Source organism: Talpa europaea, assembly GCF_964194135.1.
Source record: "Talpa europaea genome assembly, chromosome: 3".
NCBI classification, from domain to species: Eukaryota; Metazoa; Chordata; class Mammalia; order Eulipotyphla; family Talpidae; genus Talpa; species Talpa europaea.
This window is the reverse complement of record NC_140069.1, coordinates 905,683-923,130: the sequence shown is the minus strand read 5'-3', so window position 1 is coordinate 923,130 and position 17,448 is coordinate 905,683. Positions and strand designations below refer to the sequence as shown.

General features: G+C 71.2%; 1 protein-coding gene across 3 annotated transcripts in view; it reads left to right on the top strand.

Moving 5' to 3' along the window:
- ADGRB1 (adhesion G protein-coupled receptor B1) overlaps positions 1-4,472 on the top strand; it is a gene marked incomplete at its 5' end in the record, with an annotated part of 57,211 nt that extends 52,739 nt beyond the window's left edge. For 2 of the 3 annotated variants that reach the window (XM_084230209.1, XM_084230207.1), the window contains 5 exons: positions 144-183; positions 1,579-2,246; positions 3,163-3,198; positions 3,332-3,439; positions 3,765-4,472. In XM_084230209.1, coding sequence (XP_084086335.1) covers positions 144-183; positions 1,579-2,246; positions 3,163-3,198; positions 3,332-3,439; positions 3,765-3,962 — 1,050 coding nt within the window. In that variant the 3' untranslated portion in view covers positions 3,963-4,472. Of the gene's footprint in view, positions 1-143; positions 199-1,578; positions 2,247-3,162; positions 3,199-3,331; positions 3,440-3,764 lie in introns of all 3 variants that reach the window. The other variant, XM_084230208.1, reaches the window with a different exon arrangement.
- Positions 4,473-17,448: the final 12,976 nt, after the last annotated feature.

The window sequence follows — 17,448 nt, the reverse complement described above, 5'->3', positions numbered from 1 at the left end:
GCATGGGCGCCGCAGCACGCAGGCTGCTGCGCGGGGCCCTCGCCCACCCGGCGGCAGATCCAGGCCCGGGGTCCTGCCGGCGGCCTGTGCACGGACCCCCCGCCCCCGCCGGCCCCGCCTCACCCGCCGTCTCTGTCTTGCAGACGGACTTTGAGAAGGACGTGGATCTGGCCTGTAGATCAGGTGAGCGCCTGACAGGTGAGAGCGACAGGGGGCTCTGGCCTGGGCCCACCTGCTTCTTTTTCTTTTCTCTGTGCGTCTGTCCATCCATTCGTCTGTCCTCATCCCACCCCTGCCCCGCAGCACTGGGCAGGCCCTCTGGGCAGAGGGGCAGCTGGCTGGCCCCGGGGCCTGCAGTGACGACCTTGAGCCCCCACCCGCGGGCATCCCAGCCACAGGCAGCAGCAGGAGCCTCCAGGCTCAGACGTGGCCGGGCGTCCAGGCTGGCGGGGCCCTTCGCCTGGCCACCTCCTCTCCCGTGGTGCCCCCAGCTCAGCACCCACAGACCCATGGTCTTCACCTCCACCCTCACGGGGCAGGAGGCCGGGCCGGCCGTGTGAGACCCCGGCCTCCGCCTGCCCGACCCGCTCACCCGCAGGGCCCACGTTCTGTGTCGCCTTCATTGCTTCACTGTCAGTCCAGCCGTGGGGTCACGCGTTCAGATGGGGGGACACCAGTGGGAGTGGGGAGAGGGGCCCTCCGCCGAGCCCTCGCCTGGTGCTGAGCTCCCTGGACGCCAGTGCACGAGGGTGGCGGTGGCTGTGAAAGGCCCCTGGTGGCGCTGCCCTGAGCCGCATCCAGGCAGCCACAGGCAGGCCCTTCCCAGCACGGAAGACCAGTGGCCAGGCCGCCCTGGGCCGGCAGGTGGCTGCGAGGCGCCCCCTGTGGAGAGAGCTGTGGGGGCGGGGCTGGGGCGGCTCCTGGTGGGGAGGGTCAGCTGGGCCAGGGAGCTCCGGGGGGCTTCCCGAGGAGGCGGCCTCTGGGTCAGGCTGAACGGGAGCTGGGCAGAGCGTGTCTCCTGGACCCCTCTCAGGTCTCGTGCCCTAGTTCCTGAGAGGTGACCCCGAGACTTGGAGATGCTTAGGAGCTTAGTCTCAGTCCTGTTTTGGGGGGCACTGGCCTCGAAGCCTGTTGGACCCTGTGAGGCGTGGGGAGCCGGCGCTGGGACACGGGCATAAGTGAGGCAGGGATGGCGGCCCAGGAGCCGCAGCCATCAGAGAAGAGGAGGGCCGGCCGGGCAGGCGTGTCAGAGGGCACTTTCCTACTGGCCCTGGGCTTCCTGCCCCAGGGGAAGAGTCCCTGGCTGGGGCGAGGCAGGGTGTGGGCCGGGGCGGGCCGCTGAGCCCTCCTGCGTACACCCTGGGCTGTCGCTGCCCCGTGGCCCTTCCCAGCTGCTGGACACAGAACCCTGTGGGTGGCGGTCACTGTCCTCGTGCGGGGCGGACAGAGCGGGGCCGGTGTCCTAGCCTGCTTTGAGAAGCTGAGGGGCCTCGCGGCCCGGCAGGTGCGGCAGGGCGTAGCCTAGAGCAGGCCCAGCGGGACCCCGCGAGCCCCGCCTGACCCCCGCCTGTCCCCCAGTGCTGAACAAGGACATCGCGGCCTGCCGCACGGCCACCATCACAGGCACACTCAAGCGGCCGTCGCTGCCCGAGGAGGAGAAGATGAAGCTGGCCCACGCCAAGGCGGCGCCCCCCCACTTCAACAGCCTGCCGGCCAACGTGTCCAAGCTGCGCCTGCACGGCTCACCCCACTGCCCGGGCGGGCCGCTGCCCGACTTCCCCAACCACTCGCTGACCCTCAAGAAGGACAGGGCGCCCAAGTCCTCCTTCATCGGCGACGGCGACATCTTCAAGAAGCTGGACACGGAGCTGAGCCGGGCGCAGGAGAAGGCCCTGGACACCAGCTACGTGATCCTGCCCACGGCCACGGCCACGCTGCGGCCCAAACCCAAGGAGGAGCCCAAGCACAGCATCAACATCGACCAGATGCCCCAGACGCGCCTCATCCACCTCAACATGGCACCTGAGGCCGGCTTCCCCGCCCGCGGGCCCCCCGAGGCGCCCCCCAGCCCGCCCCCGCCGCCCCCACCCCCACCCCCCCAGCCGCCCCTGCCCCCACCGCCCTCCCTGGAGCCCGCGCCCCCCAGCCTGGGGGAGCCGGGGGAGCCTGCTGCCCATGCCGGGCCCGGCGCGGGGGCCGGGGGCAGGAAGGAGAACGTGTCCACCCTGTCCGTGAGCTCCCTGGAGGTGAGGCAGCCAGGGCCGCGGCTGCATGGCTAGGGAGGGTGTCGGGACCCCAGTGGCCAGGGTCCGAGGCCGGGACCCCGGAAGGAGCCCCCCGGCTGGAGGGGAGGTGGCCTGGGCCCGGCGCCCTGCCCCACCCAAGGGGCATCTGTCTGCGCTCTGGCCGCTGGCCAGGCCAGGCCCATGGCCCCCCAGGAGCCTGCGGCCCACACTGGACCTGGACCGCCTCGCCAGGGGCCCTGCCTTCGGGGCGCAGGGGCCCCGGCCTGGACTCCCAGCCAGACGAGCTGGCCCAGGCACCGAGTCCAGCCCGTCCATGGGCCAGTGGCTGTGCAGCGAGCCCCTCGCAGGCCTCCCTGGAAGCCGGAGCTGACCCCAAGCCCCCTGGGCCTGTGGGACTGAGACCAGGCCCAGCGCCCTCGGGAGCCCTGCCCTCCCAGGCCATGAGTCCACCTCCTGGCCTCTATCCAGGCCACGCCTGGGGTCCACGCCCCAGGCCCCAGGCTGCTCTGTCATGGGCCCACATGCGGCTGTGGCCCTGTGTCCCTGCATGGGCTGAGGGGACTCTCGCCTGGCCCTGGCACTGGGCAAGAGATGCCACTCCGGATGGGGGTAGGCCCTGGGGCAGGAGGTGGGCTCACCCAGTGCTAGGAGGAACTGGGGCTGTCCCCACCTGTCACTGCCTGGGGGGCCTGGGGTGTGTTTCCCCCGACTCCGGCCCCCTCTGGCCACCGCCTCCCCCACGGCCCCTCCCAGGCCGGCTCCCAGCGTCCCCCGAGGGAGGGCTGTGTCCTAGGCCAGGGCGTGTCCCGCAGGGCAATCTGGGGCCAGTTCTCCCGTCCGTCCGGGGCAAGGAGAGGCCTGGCCCGGCCGGCCGCGGGGAGCCGGCGCCAGAGCACACAACCCCTTCTCCCCACAGCGGCGGAAGTCGCGGTACGCGGAGCTGGACTTTGAGGTGCGTGCTGTCCCCTGCCCCCACGCCCCACCCGAGGAGGCCGGCCGCAGCCAGGCCCTCCCAGGGCCCCCAGCCCAGGAGCCCCGCCCAGGCGGCAGCCTCGGCCCCGCTGACCCGGCCTCCTGCCCCGCAGAAAATCATGCACACGCGGAAGCGGCACCAGGACATGTTCCAGGACCTGAACCGGAAGCTGCAGCAGCACGCGGAGAAGGAGAAGGAGGGGCCGGGCGCCGACAGCAAGGTCTGGGCGCGGCCAGGGGCCCAGGCGGGCGCCGGCCCCCCTCTGACCCCGCCCCGCTCGCCACCGTCCCAGGACGGCAGCCCGGCTGGTGCAGACCCGGGGGACGGCTGGCTGGCCCCGGAGGGGGGTGCGGGAGGGCACGTGGCCGGGGCGCCCTGGAGGAAGGGGACAGCCAAGGGGTGCTGGGCCGGCGCGGCCTCCAGACAGTCCTTCGTGCGCCCGACCCGGCTCTCGCAGCGGCTCCCGGGTGGCCCCACGGCCCGGAGGCGCTGACTCGGCGTCCTCTGTGTCCCCCCCCCCCCGCCCTCCGCTGCGGGCCCAGCAGCCGGACAAGCAGCAGACGCCCAACAAGCGGCCCTGGGAGAGCCTCCGGAAGGCCCACGGCACGCCCGCCTGGGCGAAGAAGGAGCTGGAGCCTCTGGCGCCATCGCCGCTGGAGCTGCGCAGCGTGGAGTGGGAGAAGGCGGGCGCCACCATCCCGCTGGTGGGCCAGGACGTCATGGACCTGCAGACCGAGGTCTGAGCGGGCGGGCGGCGGCCACCACCGGGCCACGGAGGAGGGATGCTGCTCCGCCCGCTCCTGCCACAGGGAGGGCCAGACACGCTCGCGGGCAGCAGCCGACCCGCACCGGCCTCAGGGCACTCTACGGCGGCCAGGCAGCGGCCGGCGGTGCTGGGACCAGAGCCAGACCGGACAGACAGGACAGGAGGCAGCGGCCCCGCAGGCACAGGGCTCCAGAGGCCGGAAGGTGCCTCAGACTCCGCCCTCCTCGGGCCCAGCCCGGCGCCTGGCAGCGCGGACAGGGGCCAGGCCAGGGGCGGCCAGCTCCCCAGGATGCCCGCCGAGCGGCCGCGGCAAAAGACCGGCCCACTCGGCCCAGCCGGCCTGGCACCGTTTTTTAGCCCCCCTACCCTCGGGAAGCAGCCCGCCCCCCACACTTCCAGGGCCCGGCCCCTGCCCGCGTGGAGAGCAGGCCAGCCCCAGGGCAGGGCAGAACCCACTCGAGGACACAGGGTGGGACTCTATTTTTTCTCTCCTTTTCTTTTCTTCAATAAAAAGAATTCAAAACCCACGTCTGTTCTTACGTGGCCTTCCTCGCGCACCGGCGGGCCTCCCCGGACAGCGGGGGGCGCTGCAGCTGCGGCCCCTCCCGATGTGGGCTGACCCAGGCCAGGGGTCCCCAGGCACCCCAACCCCCCCACGCCGTGTAGCTTCTAGGTCACAGGTTTCCTGTGCCTGGGTGACTGTGGAGGACAAAGGCCTTGGGGCACCCTCCTCCTGCTGGCCTTGGGGTGCCCACCTTCTCCTCCAGACGCCTGCCCCCATGTCCCAACCGACCGGCGCCTGCTGACTTGGGGTCAAGTTCCCGGGGTCCCTGGTGGCCTTGCCGTGGCCCCCCTGCCAGGCCTCGCCGCGCCCACTGCCACCGATGGGGCGGGCATGCGGGGCAGACATGGAGCTACCATCCCACGTGGGGTGTGGGTCCAGGCCGGCCCTGGCCAGCCTGCACTGGCCCTCACCGCCCAGCCTGGGCTCCCAGTGCACGGGGAGACGCTGTGGGGGCTTCTGCCCCACACACAGCCTCCGGCAGGGGGCAGCATGCACACCCCGCGCCCCCCTCGCCCCAGACTCCCGCTGGCGCTGCCGGCTGAGCCTTGCAAGCTCTGCCCCAGGCAGTGCCCCCACCCGGGCGCCCCCAGATTGCATGTGCAGGGGGGCTTTAAAGGCCCCAGCACCCGAGATTTTGGCCCCCAGCCATGTCCTTCAAAATAGACTCAGTGCCAAGCTGAACTAAAGCGGGGGCCGGGCGTGGGCCCCACAGCACTCTCCCGTGGCGCCTCCCCTCTGCTCGGCCTGGGGGGCTAGGGCGGGGCCGGCACCCGGGGTCCTCACAGCAGGCGCAGATGGGGGTGCTGCTCCTGCAGAGCGGCCAGGACAAAGGACAGGCCCCTGGTCCTGACGCTACAGGAGCCGTGGCCGGGTGGCCGCAAGCCTGCAGGCATGGCAGGGCACAGGCAGGCAGCCCCCAGGGACATCGCCCAGCTCTGCACTCCGGTGAAGACCCAAAGGTTTTGCTGAGACCCAAGCGTGGGCATGGGCGTGGGCGTGCGCTCCGTGGTCCAGGCCCCTTGGGTCCATGGAGGTCACACAGCTCATGTGGCTGCCCGGCCCACCCTTGGGGCTCCACCACCACCTGGTCCAGGGTGCAGGCGAGGGGCTGAGGCCCAGGGGAGGAGGTTGGTGGGGAGCTGCATGCACAGCCAGGCTCCCCACAGCCCCGAGGGGTGCAGGGTCTCACCCGGCTCCTGGCCCCCCACCCACTGCAAGAGGCAGCAAGGTCAGGTGGACCAAGCTCCACACCCCTTGCAGGCAGGGCCAACTCAGGCAGCGTGGCCAGGGCACAGGGTGGCCAGGACCAGAGAGCAGGGTGGCCAAGGCTTGGGGTGGCCAGGGTGCAGGCTGGCCAGGGCACAGGGTGGCCAGGGCACAGGGTGCCCAGCACCAGGGCACAGGGTGGTCAGGGCTTGGGGGGAGCAGGACACAGGGTGGCCAGGACCAGGGCGTGGTGTAGACAGGGCTTGGGGTAGCCAAGGCTCAGGGTGGCAGGTCAGGGCTTGGGATGAGCAGGGCTAGGGCGGGGTGGCCAGGACCAGGTGACCTCAGTGAGCCCTGGGCCGCAGTGCTCGGGTCCAGGCTGTGCGGGCTCAGAGCTAAGGTAGGAAATCTGCATTTTCCCTCTGTCCATCCAGGTGTCCACCTCTGTGTTCTTGCCGCTGGGCAGGGCAGGGACGCCGATGTGGTGTACAGAGGAAACAGGTGCAGAGCGGCTGAGTGGTGCTGCCTGTGCCCGCGGGTGGTGGGGGCCGGGGGGGCGGTGCCTGAACCCAGCTCTCCTGGCGCCAGTTCCTGGGCCCTGCCCACACTGGCCCCCATCGCAGTCTCGCCAGCAGGTGTCACCCTTCCTTTGGAGTCCAGAGCGGCCGGGCCGCCAGAAGGATCTCCCTGGACCTTGCCTTGGCAACTTTATACAAATGTTTGGTTGTTTTTGTTTTTGTTTTTGTTTTCTGGCAACCTGCCCCCAGGGACGCTGAGTCCAGCTTCTCAGCCCCTCCGCCCGCGGCTCTCTGCGCGGGGGCGAGCGGGGGGAGGCAGGGGCGTGGCGGCCACCACGATGTCCAGGGACGTGCACGGTGACGCCTCAGTGGATGGACTAGAGCTGGGGAAGGAGACAGCGGCGGTGCTGGTGGTGTGAAGACGAGAATGGCGGGGGCCTCCCTGGGGGCGCAGGGGTCAGCCTTGGCACCATGGAGCTGTCCCAGCCACTGCGGCCTGAGGGCGACCCCGGCCAGGGAGGGACCCCCAGGGCGCGGCAGACCCCTCCTGTCTCCCGCCGCTCCCTCAGCAGTGTGTGTCAGTGGAGCCGCCTGTTCTGCTCCCCGCTCTGTGTCTGGGGAGTCCTCTCACCCCCGCCCCACCTCTGGCCTGCACCCCAGCTCTTGTGTGCATAAAAGAAATAAATTTTTAAAAAGAAAAAGATAGTGAATGCTGGCGGGAGTGATCTTGGTGCTGGTGATCCCCACCATGGCAGCCACCGTTCCTGGCTGCTGTGGGGTTTCGGGCTAGAACGAGGACCTTGCCAGTCCCCCACGCCAGACTGGGGCCGCCTGAAGGGAGGGAGGAAGGTGGCCCGGACGGGTGCGTGGACAGACGCACGAACGGAGGAAGGATGGGTGATGATCGACGACGGCGGGTGGACGAGGGGAGCATGGGTGGGCAGAGGACGGGCGGAGGGAGGGTGGGTGTGTGCCCAGAGGGGCGGGTGGACACCGCGCAAGGACGATTACGGGTGTCTGGGCTCCCCGGGACGTGCCGCCGGAGGAGCTGGGAGTCCTGGCGCAGGAGCGGCCCCCACTCGCTCTCACCCACCTGCCCCGCCCACCAAGGTCCACGGCGCCCGGGGAGACCCCCCAGTGGCCCTGCCCTAGGTGGCAGAGGCTCTTCCCGCAAAGCCGCCCCTCCAGCCGCTCGGCCCGTCCCTCTGGCCCCATCACAGGACCCGGCCTGGTGCCCGTGGGCAGGGTCTGTCCTCTGCTCCTGCTCTCGCCCGCCCTGTCCTCAGAGCCACCCTCTGACCTCCGGCCACCGCCCAGCCGGCGGCTCCTGGGCAGACCCCAGGCTCCGACCGCCTCCCAGGCCCTGCCTCCTCGGGGCTTGTCTTCAGAGGCGGTTCCAGAAACTTCCCCCTGCTGGAACTCCCCGCCCGGCCCCTCCTGCCCCTGCCCTGGCGACCTCTCGTGGGGGGGTCGGGGGGCAAGCGCCGCCTCTCAGACTGGGGAGAGGGTGGGTGGGGCCCCCTGCCCCCTGCCCTCCGTTCACCCTGCGGGGCCCTCAGCCCACTCGGGGGGCCCAGTGGCAGGACCCCAGTGTGCAGGGCGGGCGGGCGCCAGGGCCTCCCCCCACCTCGGGCGGCCTTTCCCTGTGGGCCTCGGTTGCCCCCTCACCCGCGGGGGCTCAGAGCCCTCGGCACCAGCCCTCTGACGGCACTTGTCGAGCGTGGGGGGCAGCGGGCTCCCCGAGTATTTTCTCAAGCCCTAAAAATAACCGGGAAAGGAGGCGCGTCTCCGAATAGCTCCCGCATGTGCCAGTCACTCGCCCCACGCAGCGGAAGCTCCTCCAAGTAAGGCTGGGGTGCCGGAAGCGGCCAGGAATAGCCCTGGCGTCAGCGTTTGGGGCGCCCCCACCCGCCGGGGGGCCGCCGCGGGGCCGCCGGGCCAGGACTCTGCTCGTCCTGTGGGGCTCCCGGGGACCCCGAGCGAGGGCCTGGCCCAGAATTCAGGCCAGTGGGGCGAGGCGTTTGCACTGGCCCTGACTTGTGGGGAAGCTCAGAACCATTCAGTTCAGACCCCACCCCTCAAATCTCAGGGGCAGCCAGGCAGACGGCCTCCCGGGAGCACCCCTAGGGCCCTGAGCCCGGCCTCCCAGGGGCAGAGACCCCCGTGAGGGCCGGGGCGAGGCGGCGCCAGCTGCCCGCTGTCCCGGAAGCGGAGGCGGCAGCGCTGGGCTCCAGGTGGCTCCGGGACACCATATGGACCCAGCCCAGGAAGTGGGGGCAGCAGCACCCCTCAGCTCCCTCCTCCCTCTCCGTCAATGGGAGCTCCTTGGGAGACAGAGGGTGGGTGGGGGTGGCCTCTGGATTGGGGGGTTCAGTTGCCCGTGACCTCAATGGCCCTTCTCTGCTTTCCACAGTGTCCCCCACTGCACCCTTCCATCCTTCCTGGCCACCCCCAGACCCTCTTGAGGGTCAGGTTCCCTCAAACACTAGAGGGGGCAGTGACGATCTCCGCTCCTCCCAAATAGATGGGGGGCAGGCCAGGAAGAGGGAGAGGGAGAGGTCTGGGGCACAGGGGGACTGCTGGCGGGGCTCTGAGCGCCCGGCGTCCTGGAGGACACTGCCCCGGGGGCGGGGGCGGGGGCGGGGGCTGGAGGTGTTGCCTGGCAGGGCGGCTGGTGAGGTGTCTGAGCAGAAGGGCCCTCCAGGGCTGGGGCCCTTCCTGTGGGTTGGAGGCTCAGGAGAGCACAGGGTTCTGGGGTACAGGGCACTGGGAGCGGCTGTGGCGGGGGTCCCTCAGCCACACCGCTGCCAGTCCCAGCCCCCTGCCCCGTGACTGCACATGGGCTGCTGCCCCACCTGGCAGGGCTCCCCCCACCCGCCGCCCCGTGCCACCCCAAAGCACTAGGCTTCGTCCAGGGCGCCCGATCCACTCCTCTGACGTGGTGGACAGAGGCCCCTGGAGCGCTGTGCGGTGAGTGGGGGGCCCGGGACCCCCGGCCTCCACAGCATCACCTCCTGAGCGTGCAGGGCCTGCAGGGGCGGCCGTGGGCCTGAGGGCCGGACCTGGACGAAGGGTGGAGGCGGCCACCAGGCAGGGCCCCGCGGGGAGGAGGCCGAGACCAGAGCGGGGGAGTGACCCACCACAGCCGCAGGGACACCCAGGGAAGACGGGGCTGGCCTCTGGGCCTGGGACTGCGCCGTCCAGAGGGCCAAGTGACCCTACCAGGCCTGACCCAGGCCCCGGCGAGAGGGGCGCCCCACCCGTCACCCTGCCTGCCTGTGCAGGGCCTGGGCCCTCCCCAGGCACACGCCTGGGCCCCAAACCAGCCCCCAGCACTCACTCGCTCCCCCCTCAGCCCTGCTGTCTCTCCCCAGCCACAGTAGCGCCCTCGGGCTGAGTCACCCAGAGCTGTGGGATCGTAGTCCGGCACTTCGGGGTGCTACACCATGGGGCGCCTCTTCCATCGCCTCCTGCTCCCACACCGCTGCTGCTCCCGGGCCCTGGGGCGTGTTACAAGAACCAGCTTCTGCAGCAGGACCCGTGGCGTGTTGATTTTCAGCCTGGGTTACCGTCTAGTAGAAGCGTTTTAAGCTAAAAATTTCCCTCGACGTGAGGCCTTAGCTCCGCCCTGCAAGTTTGTGTGTCTGTTTGGCCCCCGCCCCAGGCCGGGCCGGTTCTCGTTGCTTCTAGTGATTTGCAGAGCTCTGGAGCCCTGGGCGTCCTCCCCACGGGGTTTAATGGTGAGCAGGGGGCCGGCCAGCAGGGACACAGCAGCTCGCACCCTCCCCAGGTGACACCGCCCTTTATCCCCAGCCTTGGGGCGCAGGGGTGCACACGCTCAGGTGTCCAGTCAGGCCTGCGCCCCTCGCCCACGCGCCTTCTGCGTTAACAAGCTCAGGCCGCAGGCAGTGGTCACAGAGGCCAGCGGCGCAGAAGCCTGGTCCGCTTCCCCTCTGGTGTCACTGTCCCTTGGCCTTAGCGGCTTAGGGCTTCACTGTGGCCGCCTCCCTGGACGAGTTCCCCTAAACAGGCTGCTGGCTGCTTCCCAGGGCCACGCGGGACCTCCTAGTATTTCTGGCTCAGAGGGCCCCCCTACTGGTTAGAAAGCTGGGGTTTTTGCTCCCCCATCCTGCGGTAGCTGCCTGTCTCCCAGGCCCAGGGCCGACGCAACAGGGGAAGGCAGAGCCCTGGCCTGGGCCAGCTGCCTGCCCTGTGGCTCCCGGCACCCCTGGGGAGCGAAAACAAGGCTTCCCACATCACACAGATGCCCCTTTGACACGGTGGGGGCGGCTTTGTAGGGGGACCCGGAGGCCCGGCGGTGGACAGGTGTGCGTGCTGGACGTGGGGCATCTGGCCACCCTCCGGGCCCGCTGTTGGGGTTGGGGCGCCCACACGCCCGCCACCGTCTGCCCACAGTGCAGAGGGGCACGGGGCCTGCCTTTGGAAGGCCCAGGCCAAGCGGCTTTGCTTTCCCAAGGCCCAGCCCCGCCCGTCTTCTCCCCAGAGGGCCCAACTGGGCTTCTGCGTTCGCAACTCAAGGTGAGAGCAGAGCCAAGGAGACCCCTCTGCGTCTGTTCCACGGGCTCACCCGCCCGCACCGCCTGGGCCCTGACCCGCTGGCAGCACCGCCCCTGCCCCCAGCCCTGCTCCTTGAGGCGGGGACGGCCGTGATTTCTGCCCCAGCTCCCAGCTCGCTGGGTCTTTGCTGGGGCTTTGCTTTGCTCGGGGTCCGACGGCACCTGAGACGGAAACGCAGCGAGATGACACCGGACAGTCCTGTCCGCTCGTCCCAACCGGTGGTGTCCAGCAACCCTGTCCTCGCTCACCACAGGCCACCCGGGATCGGGCAGCTACAGCGGTCGCCCCTTCACTGACGCACCCCCCACCAGCCCGGGCGCCCCAGGGTCCCCCCAGTTCCCCCCCCCCGCCCCCCGCGGGCCCCACCTAGCTTCAGGCCCTAGGGGCGGACCTGCCTGGGGCTCAGAGCCAGCGATCCCCTAAGTCTGTTACTGCGTCACCAAGATCTGGCTGTGTGCTCGTGGGAGGCATCTTCGGAGAGTCTCGTCTGTGCGCTGCCGAGGGTGGAAACTTCCACCCCGGCTGTCCCCGCGCCCGGCGCAGCCCCTCCAGCCGCCCTGCTTCCTGCCGGCGCACAGCCTTGGCCGCGGTCCCTCCGCTCCCCGCCTCCTCTCTAGGCCGCCTGTCGGAAGCAGCTTTCTGGGACCTCCTCCACCCAGCCGGCAAAGGCGGCGTCCTCCAAAGGCGGCCCGCTCCCCAGCTGGCACTCGAGGCTGCAGGCCCCCAGCCCAGCCTGTGCCACTCCGGCCCCGGCCTGCTCTCAGCGCCCCTCCCGGTGCAGCGGCAGGAGAGGGCCCTGAGCGCCGAGAACACCCCTCTGGGAGAGTGCCCCCACCCCCACCAGCTGCACGGCCCCCCCACCGGATCCACCCCCAGGTCTGCCCTCAGGGACCCCTTCGCTTAGGCCATGGAGCGACTCCGACTGTGGGTGTCCTAGCCTGCACCCCAACACTCTTTCCCCGGAGGCTCCCCTTCCCTGCTGGGAGGTGCCCTCCCGGGTGGCCTCTGGGCCTGAAACAGCCCAGCAACTGGCCATGTCTTGTCTGCGGGGTCCCCGAAGAGGCTCCTGGTGGCCCCTGGGGGAGGCCTGGCACCTGGCACCGTCTTCCCGGTTTCTGCCGGGACCGGGTGGCCACGAGGACCGGGGTCCCAGACAGCTGAGGGCACGGCCTGGCCTGGGAGGGAGGGAGGAAGGGAGCCGGCCAGGGGGAGAGGCTGTGTGAGCGCCGGACACCGGGAGAGCCCACAGTGGACGGGAGGACAGAGGCGGGCAGGGTCAGCTGGCCCAGGCTCAGGGTCACCCAGGGTCCCGCAGGACCCGCGGCCGGCTTGGGGGTGCCTTAGGGACCTCCGCCGGGGCAGAGACCCAGGGGGCGGCGCCAGAGGGAGGCCGGCCTCGACCAAGGCAGGGCCCTGAGTGGTCACTGCAGGGGAGGGAGAAAGGGTGGAGGCCAGGAGGGGCCACAGGGGCAGGACAGCCCGCCCGGAGGCTGGGTGGCAGCGGCGGGAGTTTTGCTGGCCTGCCTGAAGGAAGCCCTGTCGGGCCGCGCGAGGCCAGGGACTCCAGGCGGTCAGCTCCGGCGGGCGCCGGCTGGCCTGGCTGCGGGAGGGCACAGGGAGACTCGGGAGACGCTGCGGAAACTCCGTCACGTTTAATGAGGGATGCGGCGCGCGTCAGCGGCTCACGCACTGGGCCAGCTCCTCCACGCACTCCACGCAGCTGCGGTAGCACTGGCGGCACCTGGAGTCCGGGTCCTCCTTGAGGATCTCCAAGTCTGCGCAGAGCCAGGGTCTGACCGCGCAGCGAGGCGGGGGCCGGTGACCCCGTGGGGAGGGGCGGGGCCGTTGGGGGGGCCTGGCTGTGGCCCCACCCTGCGGGGCGCCCCGGGTGCTGGGGGAGGCGGCCCGGCTCACGTTTCCGCAGCAGCTTCAGGTCGCTCTTCTTCAGACAGAAGCACAGGCTGGTGAAATAGTCCTGCAGCAGCGTCCCTGCAGGGCCGGGGCGTGGGCGGCCGGCATGGCACCCTGTCTACCCCGGGAGCGCCCCAGGACACGGGCGCGGGGCAGGGGGCGGCCCGGGGCTGGGGGGCAGCACCTACCGATGAACCTCATGGCTGTCAGCTTCAGGTTGCGGTGGCGGCTCCCCAGGTAAGCCAAGGCCTGCATGAGGAACTGCGGGTAGTGGCCGAAGCTGCTCTCCATCTGCAGGCAGGAGAAGCCGGCTGGGCTCCTGGGCTCCGGGCGGCCACTCTCTGCGGGGTGCTGGCTGCAAGGACCCACCCCCGCAGCCTCCTGCGCGGCCTCTGCTCACCACCGCTCGGCCCTGGCTGGGACGGGGAGGAGGAGCACCCCACAGCCCCGCTCCACGGCCCCAAGGGTGCTCCCGTTCCCAGACTCCCTCCTCCAGGGCCACTTCCTTTTACGACAGGGGTAACAGCTCCGCCTGCTGAGCTCCCACCGTGCACAGCCCCCTGACACAGAAGGCCAGCCCCCCACAGCCCAGCCATGCTCCCCGGTCCCCCCAACCTGAAGCTGCGCTCCCCCACCGGCCCCCAGCCCAGGCCCCACCCCCCCCAGCCCTAGGCCCTGCACCCCTGTCCCAGGCCCCAGCCCCCCCACCGGGCCCCACGCCCCACGGAGGAGCCCCGGAGGTGCCGGGCAAGCAGCCTCCCGGACTCCCGAGGCCCTGATGCACATGGCGCCTCCTCCCGCACCCCGGCCCCCCTGGGACGGCGTCAGCTCACCATGTAGATGAACACGCTGTTCTCGGCGCTGGGACCCTGGCCCCACGCCAGCTTGCCGAACAGCTCCTTCCGGAACTCCCACCGCAGCAGGATGGCACAGCGCAGGAAGGTGGACTTCGCCCTCTGTGTGCCGGGCGGCCCGGTCAGCCCCCATCCCCACCGCCTCCCCAACACTGCATGGCCCCCATCCCGGCCCCCCGGGCTCCCGCGGCCTTAGGCCTGGCCTCAGGACCCAGCGCCCCTGCGACTGGGGCTGCACTTGAGCCCCCGCACCTCCCAGGAGACCGCCCTGCAGGTGAGGTCTTGACCGGTGATCCGGGCCAAGCCGGTCCTCACTGTGGGACGGGGGAGCCCCGGGAGAGGAGCCACTGCACGCCCCTGCGTGTGTACGGGGACCCTGAGGCCCATCACCCCCAGTGCCCGCCCTCCCTTGCCCGCCGGGGCGCTGGCCACCCCATGGTCACTCTTCACTCTTAAAGCCCCAGCCTCCTCCCGAGCCCACAGCTCTGTCCCCAGCAGCCAGCCTGCTCTCTGGGCGCCCACGAAGGGCCCCGGGTCCATCAGCCCACGAGGCCACCCCCTCGCCTTCCCGACTTTGCCGCTGGCTCGGAGAGCAGAGTCCTTGCCCACAGGAGGCCCGGGGGCTCTGGCCGGCTGTCCCAAGCCTCCAGGGCCCAGCTAGGGCCCCCCTCAGGCAGCCACCCCGGGCGCCCAGCCCTCCTCCTCCTGAGCAGACTGGCCGTGGGCCTCCCCCAGCAACACCCCGCCCTACACCCGCCTCCCCGGCCCGTGCCGCCCTTCCTCCTGCCCTCCGTCCGTCCACCCTCCCTCCTCCTGTCCAGCCATCCGCACCCCCATCCGCTCCTCCCTCTGCGTGTCGGGGAGCGCTAGTGACGGGGGGGGGGGGCTGAGCGTGACCTGTCCCTTCCTCCGCCTGCAGGGCCACCTGCCAGGTGGGCCCGGACCCCGCCCCCCAGAAGCCCTGCCGTCCTGCTGGTCTCCACTGGCCAAGCCTGAGGCCTGACCCACTCCCCAGGCCAGCCCGGACCGTCGGGAGGGCACCGTCCAGCAGAGCCATGGGCAGGCCACCCACCGTGACCACCTCAGGGCAGGAGTCGGTCAGGTGGACCAGCAGCGGCACCAGGGCCTGGGCGGCGCAGCCCCTGAGTGGCTGCTGGAACTTGCGGCCGCCGCTGTGCAGGACGTCTCCGTACAGGGCGATGGCCGCCGCCCGCACATCCGCCTGGTCCTGCGGGGCAGGGTGTCCGTCAGCGGGCAACTGGCTGGCCCCTTCCGGCCCAAGGCACCTCCCTCCCCCACAGTGACCTGCAGCGGCCGGCGTGGGTCCGCCCCGGGCCTTCAGCCCTCGGCCCCACTGCCCCCGCGTGGGCCTCGGCTGCCACACCCCCTCCCCGGGCACCCCCACCGCGGCCCCTAGCGGAGCCGGCTCTTCTCCCTGCCTCTCCCCTCCGTGGCTCCTCAGGGGCCTCGGGCTGGCAGTGGCCCTGCCCACGCTGCCAGCTGACTGGGGCGGCGCGGCTCCCTCCCTCTCGGCAGGGAGAGGCACACAGGGGCGTTGTCTCGCCATCCTGGCCCCACACCTCCGCAGCCCGCAGCTGGTGGGGACCCCACAGGGCTCCACGGCACCCCCACCCCGCCCGCACCCGGCTCCCACGGTCATGCCGGGTCCTCTGGGCCCATCCCCCTGCTTGCTGCCTCCACTCACGCTCTCGAACAGGAGCAGCAGGTGCTGGGCCATCCTGAGGCTGGTGGCGCTGATGCCGTGGTGGCCCAGGTGGCGCAGGAGGTCGCCCAGGAGTGACATCAGCCCCAGCAGGTCCTCGGGCTTGGCCTTCAGGAAGCCGTCCAGCAGCACGGCCAGCTGCTTCTGGAGCAGGCCCACCTGCAGGGATGCGCGGCGGCCGCCTGGTGCCTCCCCCCCCAAGCTGGGCCACCTGCTTCCCTTCGGGGCGCCCTGGTCCCTGGTGTGGGTGACCCCAACGACCCCACCCAGGCCCCACCCACATCCTGCCTCAGGCCCCGGCCCCCCCAGGGCGGAGGGGGTGCAGGGGGGAGAGCCCGGAGCGCAGAGCAGGCATGGGGCGGGGTTTGGACCGGAGGGCCTGACCTTTGCGCTCGCTCGGGCTTAGGAACCCCAGGACCCGCCCGTGCACGCTGCAGGCCTGCCCAGTGCCCCGCCCCTCCACCCCAGCCCGGCTGGGCGCCCCCATGTCCCCGCCAAGGAGGGCCGTGAAGCCCCAGGGTGGCAGTGGCGAGGCCCACCTTCTTAGGGTGCAGCTGGGTGCTGCTGAGTCCCTTCAGGCTCGTGGCCCGCACCAGCGGGTGGGGGTTGTCCAGGCCCAGGCCCAGGAAGTGGCCCATGGCTTTGGAAGACGTGTACTGAGCCGCCTCCTGGCTGTTGAGGAACTGAGGGCACAGTCAGCACCGGGCGGGCGGCGCGGGGCCGCGGGGGTGCAGGGGCGCAGCTCACCTCCGTGACAATGAGGATGGCCACGACGTTGTCCCGCTCCTCGGAGCTCTTCAGGGCGATGACCGCCTGCCCCAACACGGCCTTGACCTCACAGTCATAGCAGACCATGGCCCTGTCGGAGGCGGGAGCAGGGTGGGCGCGGCTGGGGGCCCGGCAGCACCTCCTGCACCCCGGCCCACACTCCCTGGGGGAGACGCCTGCCCCGAGTCTGCAGGCTGAGGCCCCTGTGGGGCGTGGTCAGGTCAGGGCCAGGCCCCTCCCAGGCTTACCTGGCCAAGAGGGCCACCCCCTCCGTGTAGGTTTCCAGACACTCAAAGAGCTCCCAGCCCTGCTGCAGCTTGAGATGAGCGAACACCTCCCAGTAGTTGCTTGTCCAGAAGAGTCCTTTCAGGGCCTCCAGGCAGGTCCTGGGGCAGCGGGGGTGAGAGTGGGCACGTGGGCCACCGCTGCCTGCAGCGAGGACCACCTCCCCAAGCCCCGCAGGGGCCACGCCTGCCCGCTCAGCTCCGGGCCCTCCCTGCGCCTGCCCGAACAGGCACCCACCAGGCCCCTGGGGCACGCACGGGGCGAGGGCGCAGCTCACCTGCAGGGGCCAAGGGGCCGCGTCTCCAGGACGTCCTCCTGGTAGTCAGCCAGGCCCGCCACCATGTCCAGCTCGAACAGGTAGTGGAGCTGGGTCAACAGGCCCAGGAGGATGCCGGCGAAGGCCCAGCGCACGGCCGCCCGGTAGTCCTTGACGTACAGCAGCTCGTAGATGGTGCTCAGGGCCTGTGGGGGGCAGTTCAACCCCCATTCTGCAGGGCCTGGCACCCCCTCCCCGCCTGGCCTGGCCTGCCCGCAGCCGCCCATCCGGGACTGGGCCGCAGGGGCCTTGGCCACTCCGGGGAGGCCCTGCAGTAGCCGGCCTGTCGCCCAGGGACCCCTGTGGGGGCTGGGCGGGGCAGGGAGCAGGAGCCGGGGCGGGGAGCAGGGGCAGGGCAGGGAGGCCTGGGGCAGGGCTGCCAACCATCAGGGAGATGAGCTCCTCGGGCCGGGATCGCACGGACTCCCTGGAGGGTCTCAGCTTCAGCTTCACGTAGAGCTGGGTCACGACCTTGCGGGCCAGCTTCTGGGAGGTGGCCAGGGCCTTCCACAGGAGCATGACCTGCCTGGGAGGCAGGACCCCTCCAGCTGGGGTCCCAGGTGGCGCCAGCCAGCTCCCAGCCCTGCGCACAGAGTCCCTCCGCTGCGCCCGCCAGGGCCGGGCCTCCCGACAAGCCCTGGTCTCACTCGGGAGCGCCCCGAGGCGGCACCCAGGAACACATGAGCTGGGCTCCTGGGGACGGGTGCTGGCACCAGGGATCCACGTGTGAGGACACTGT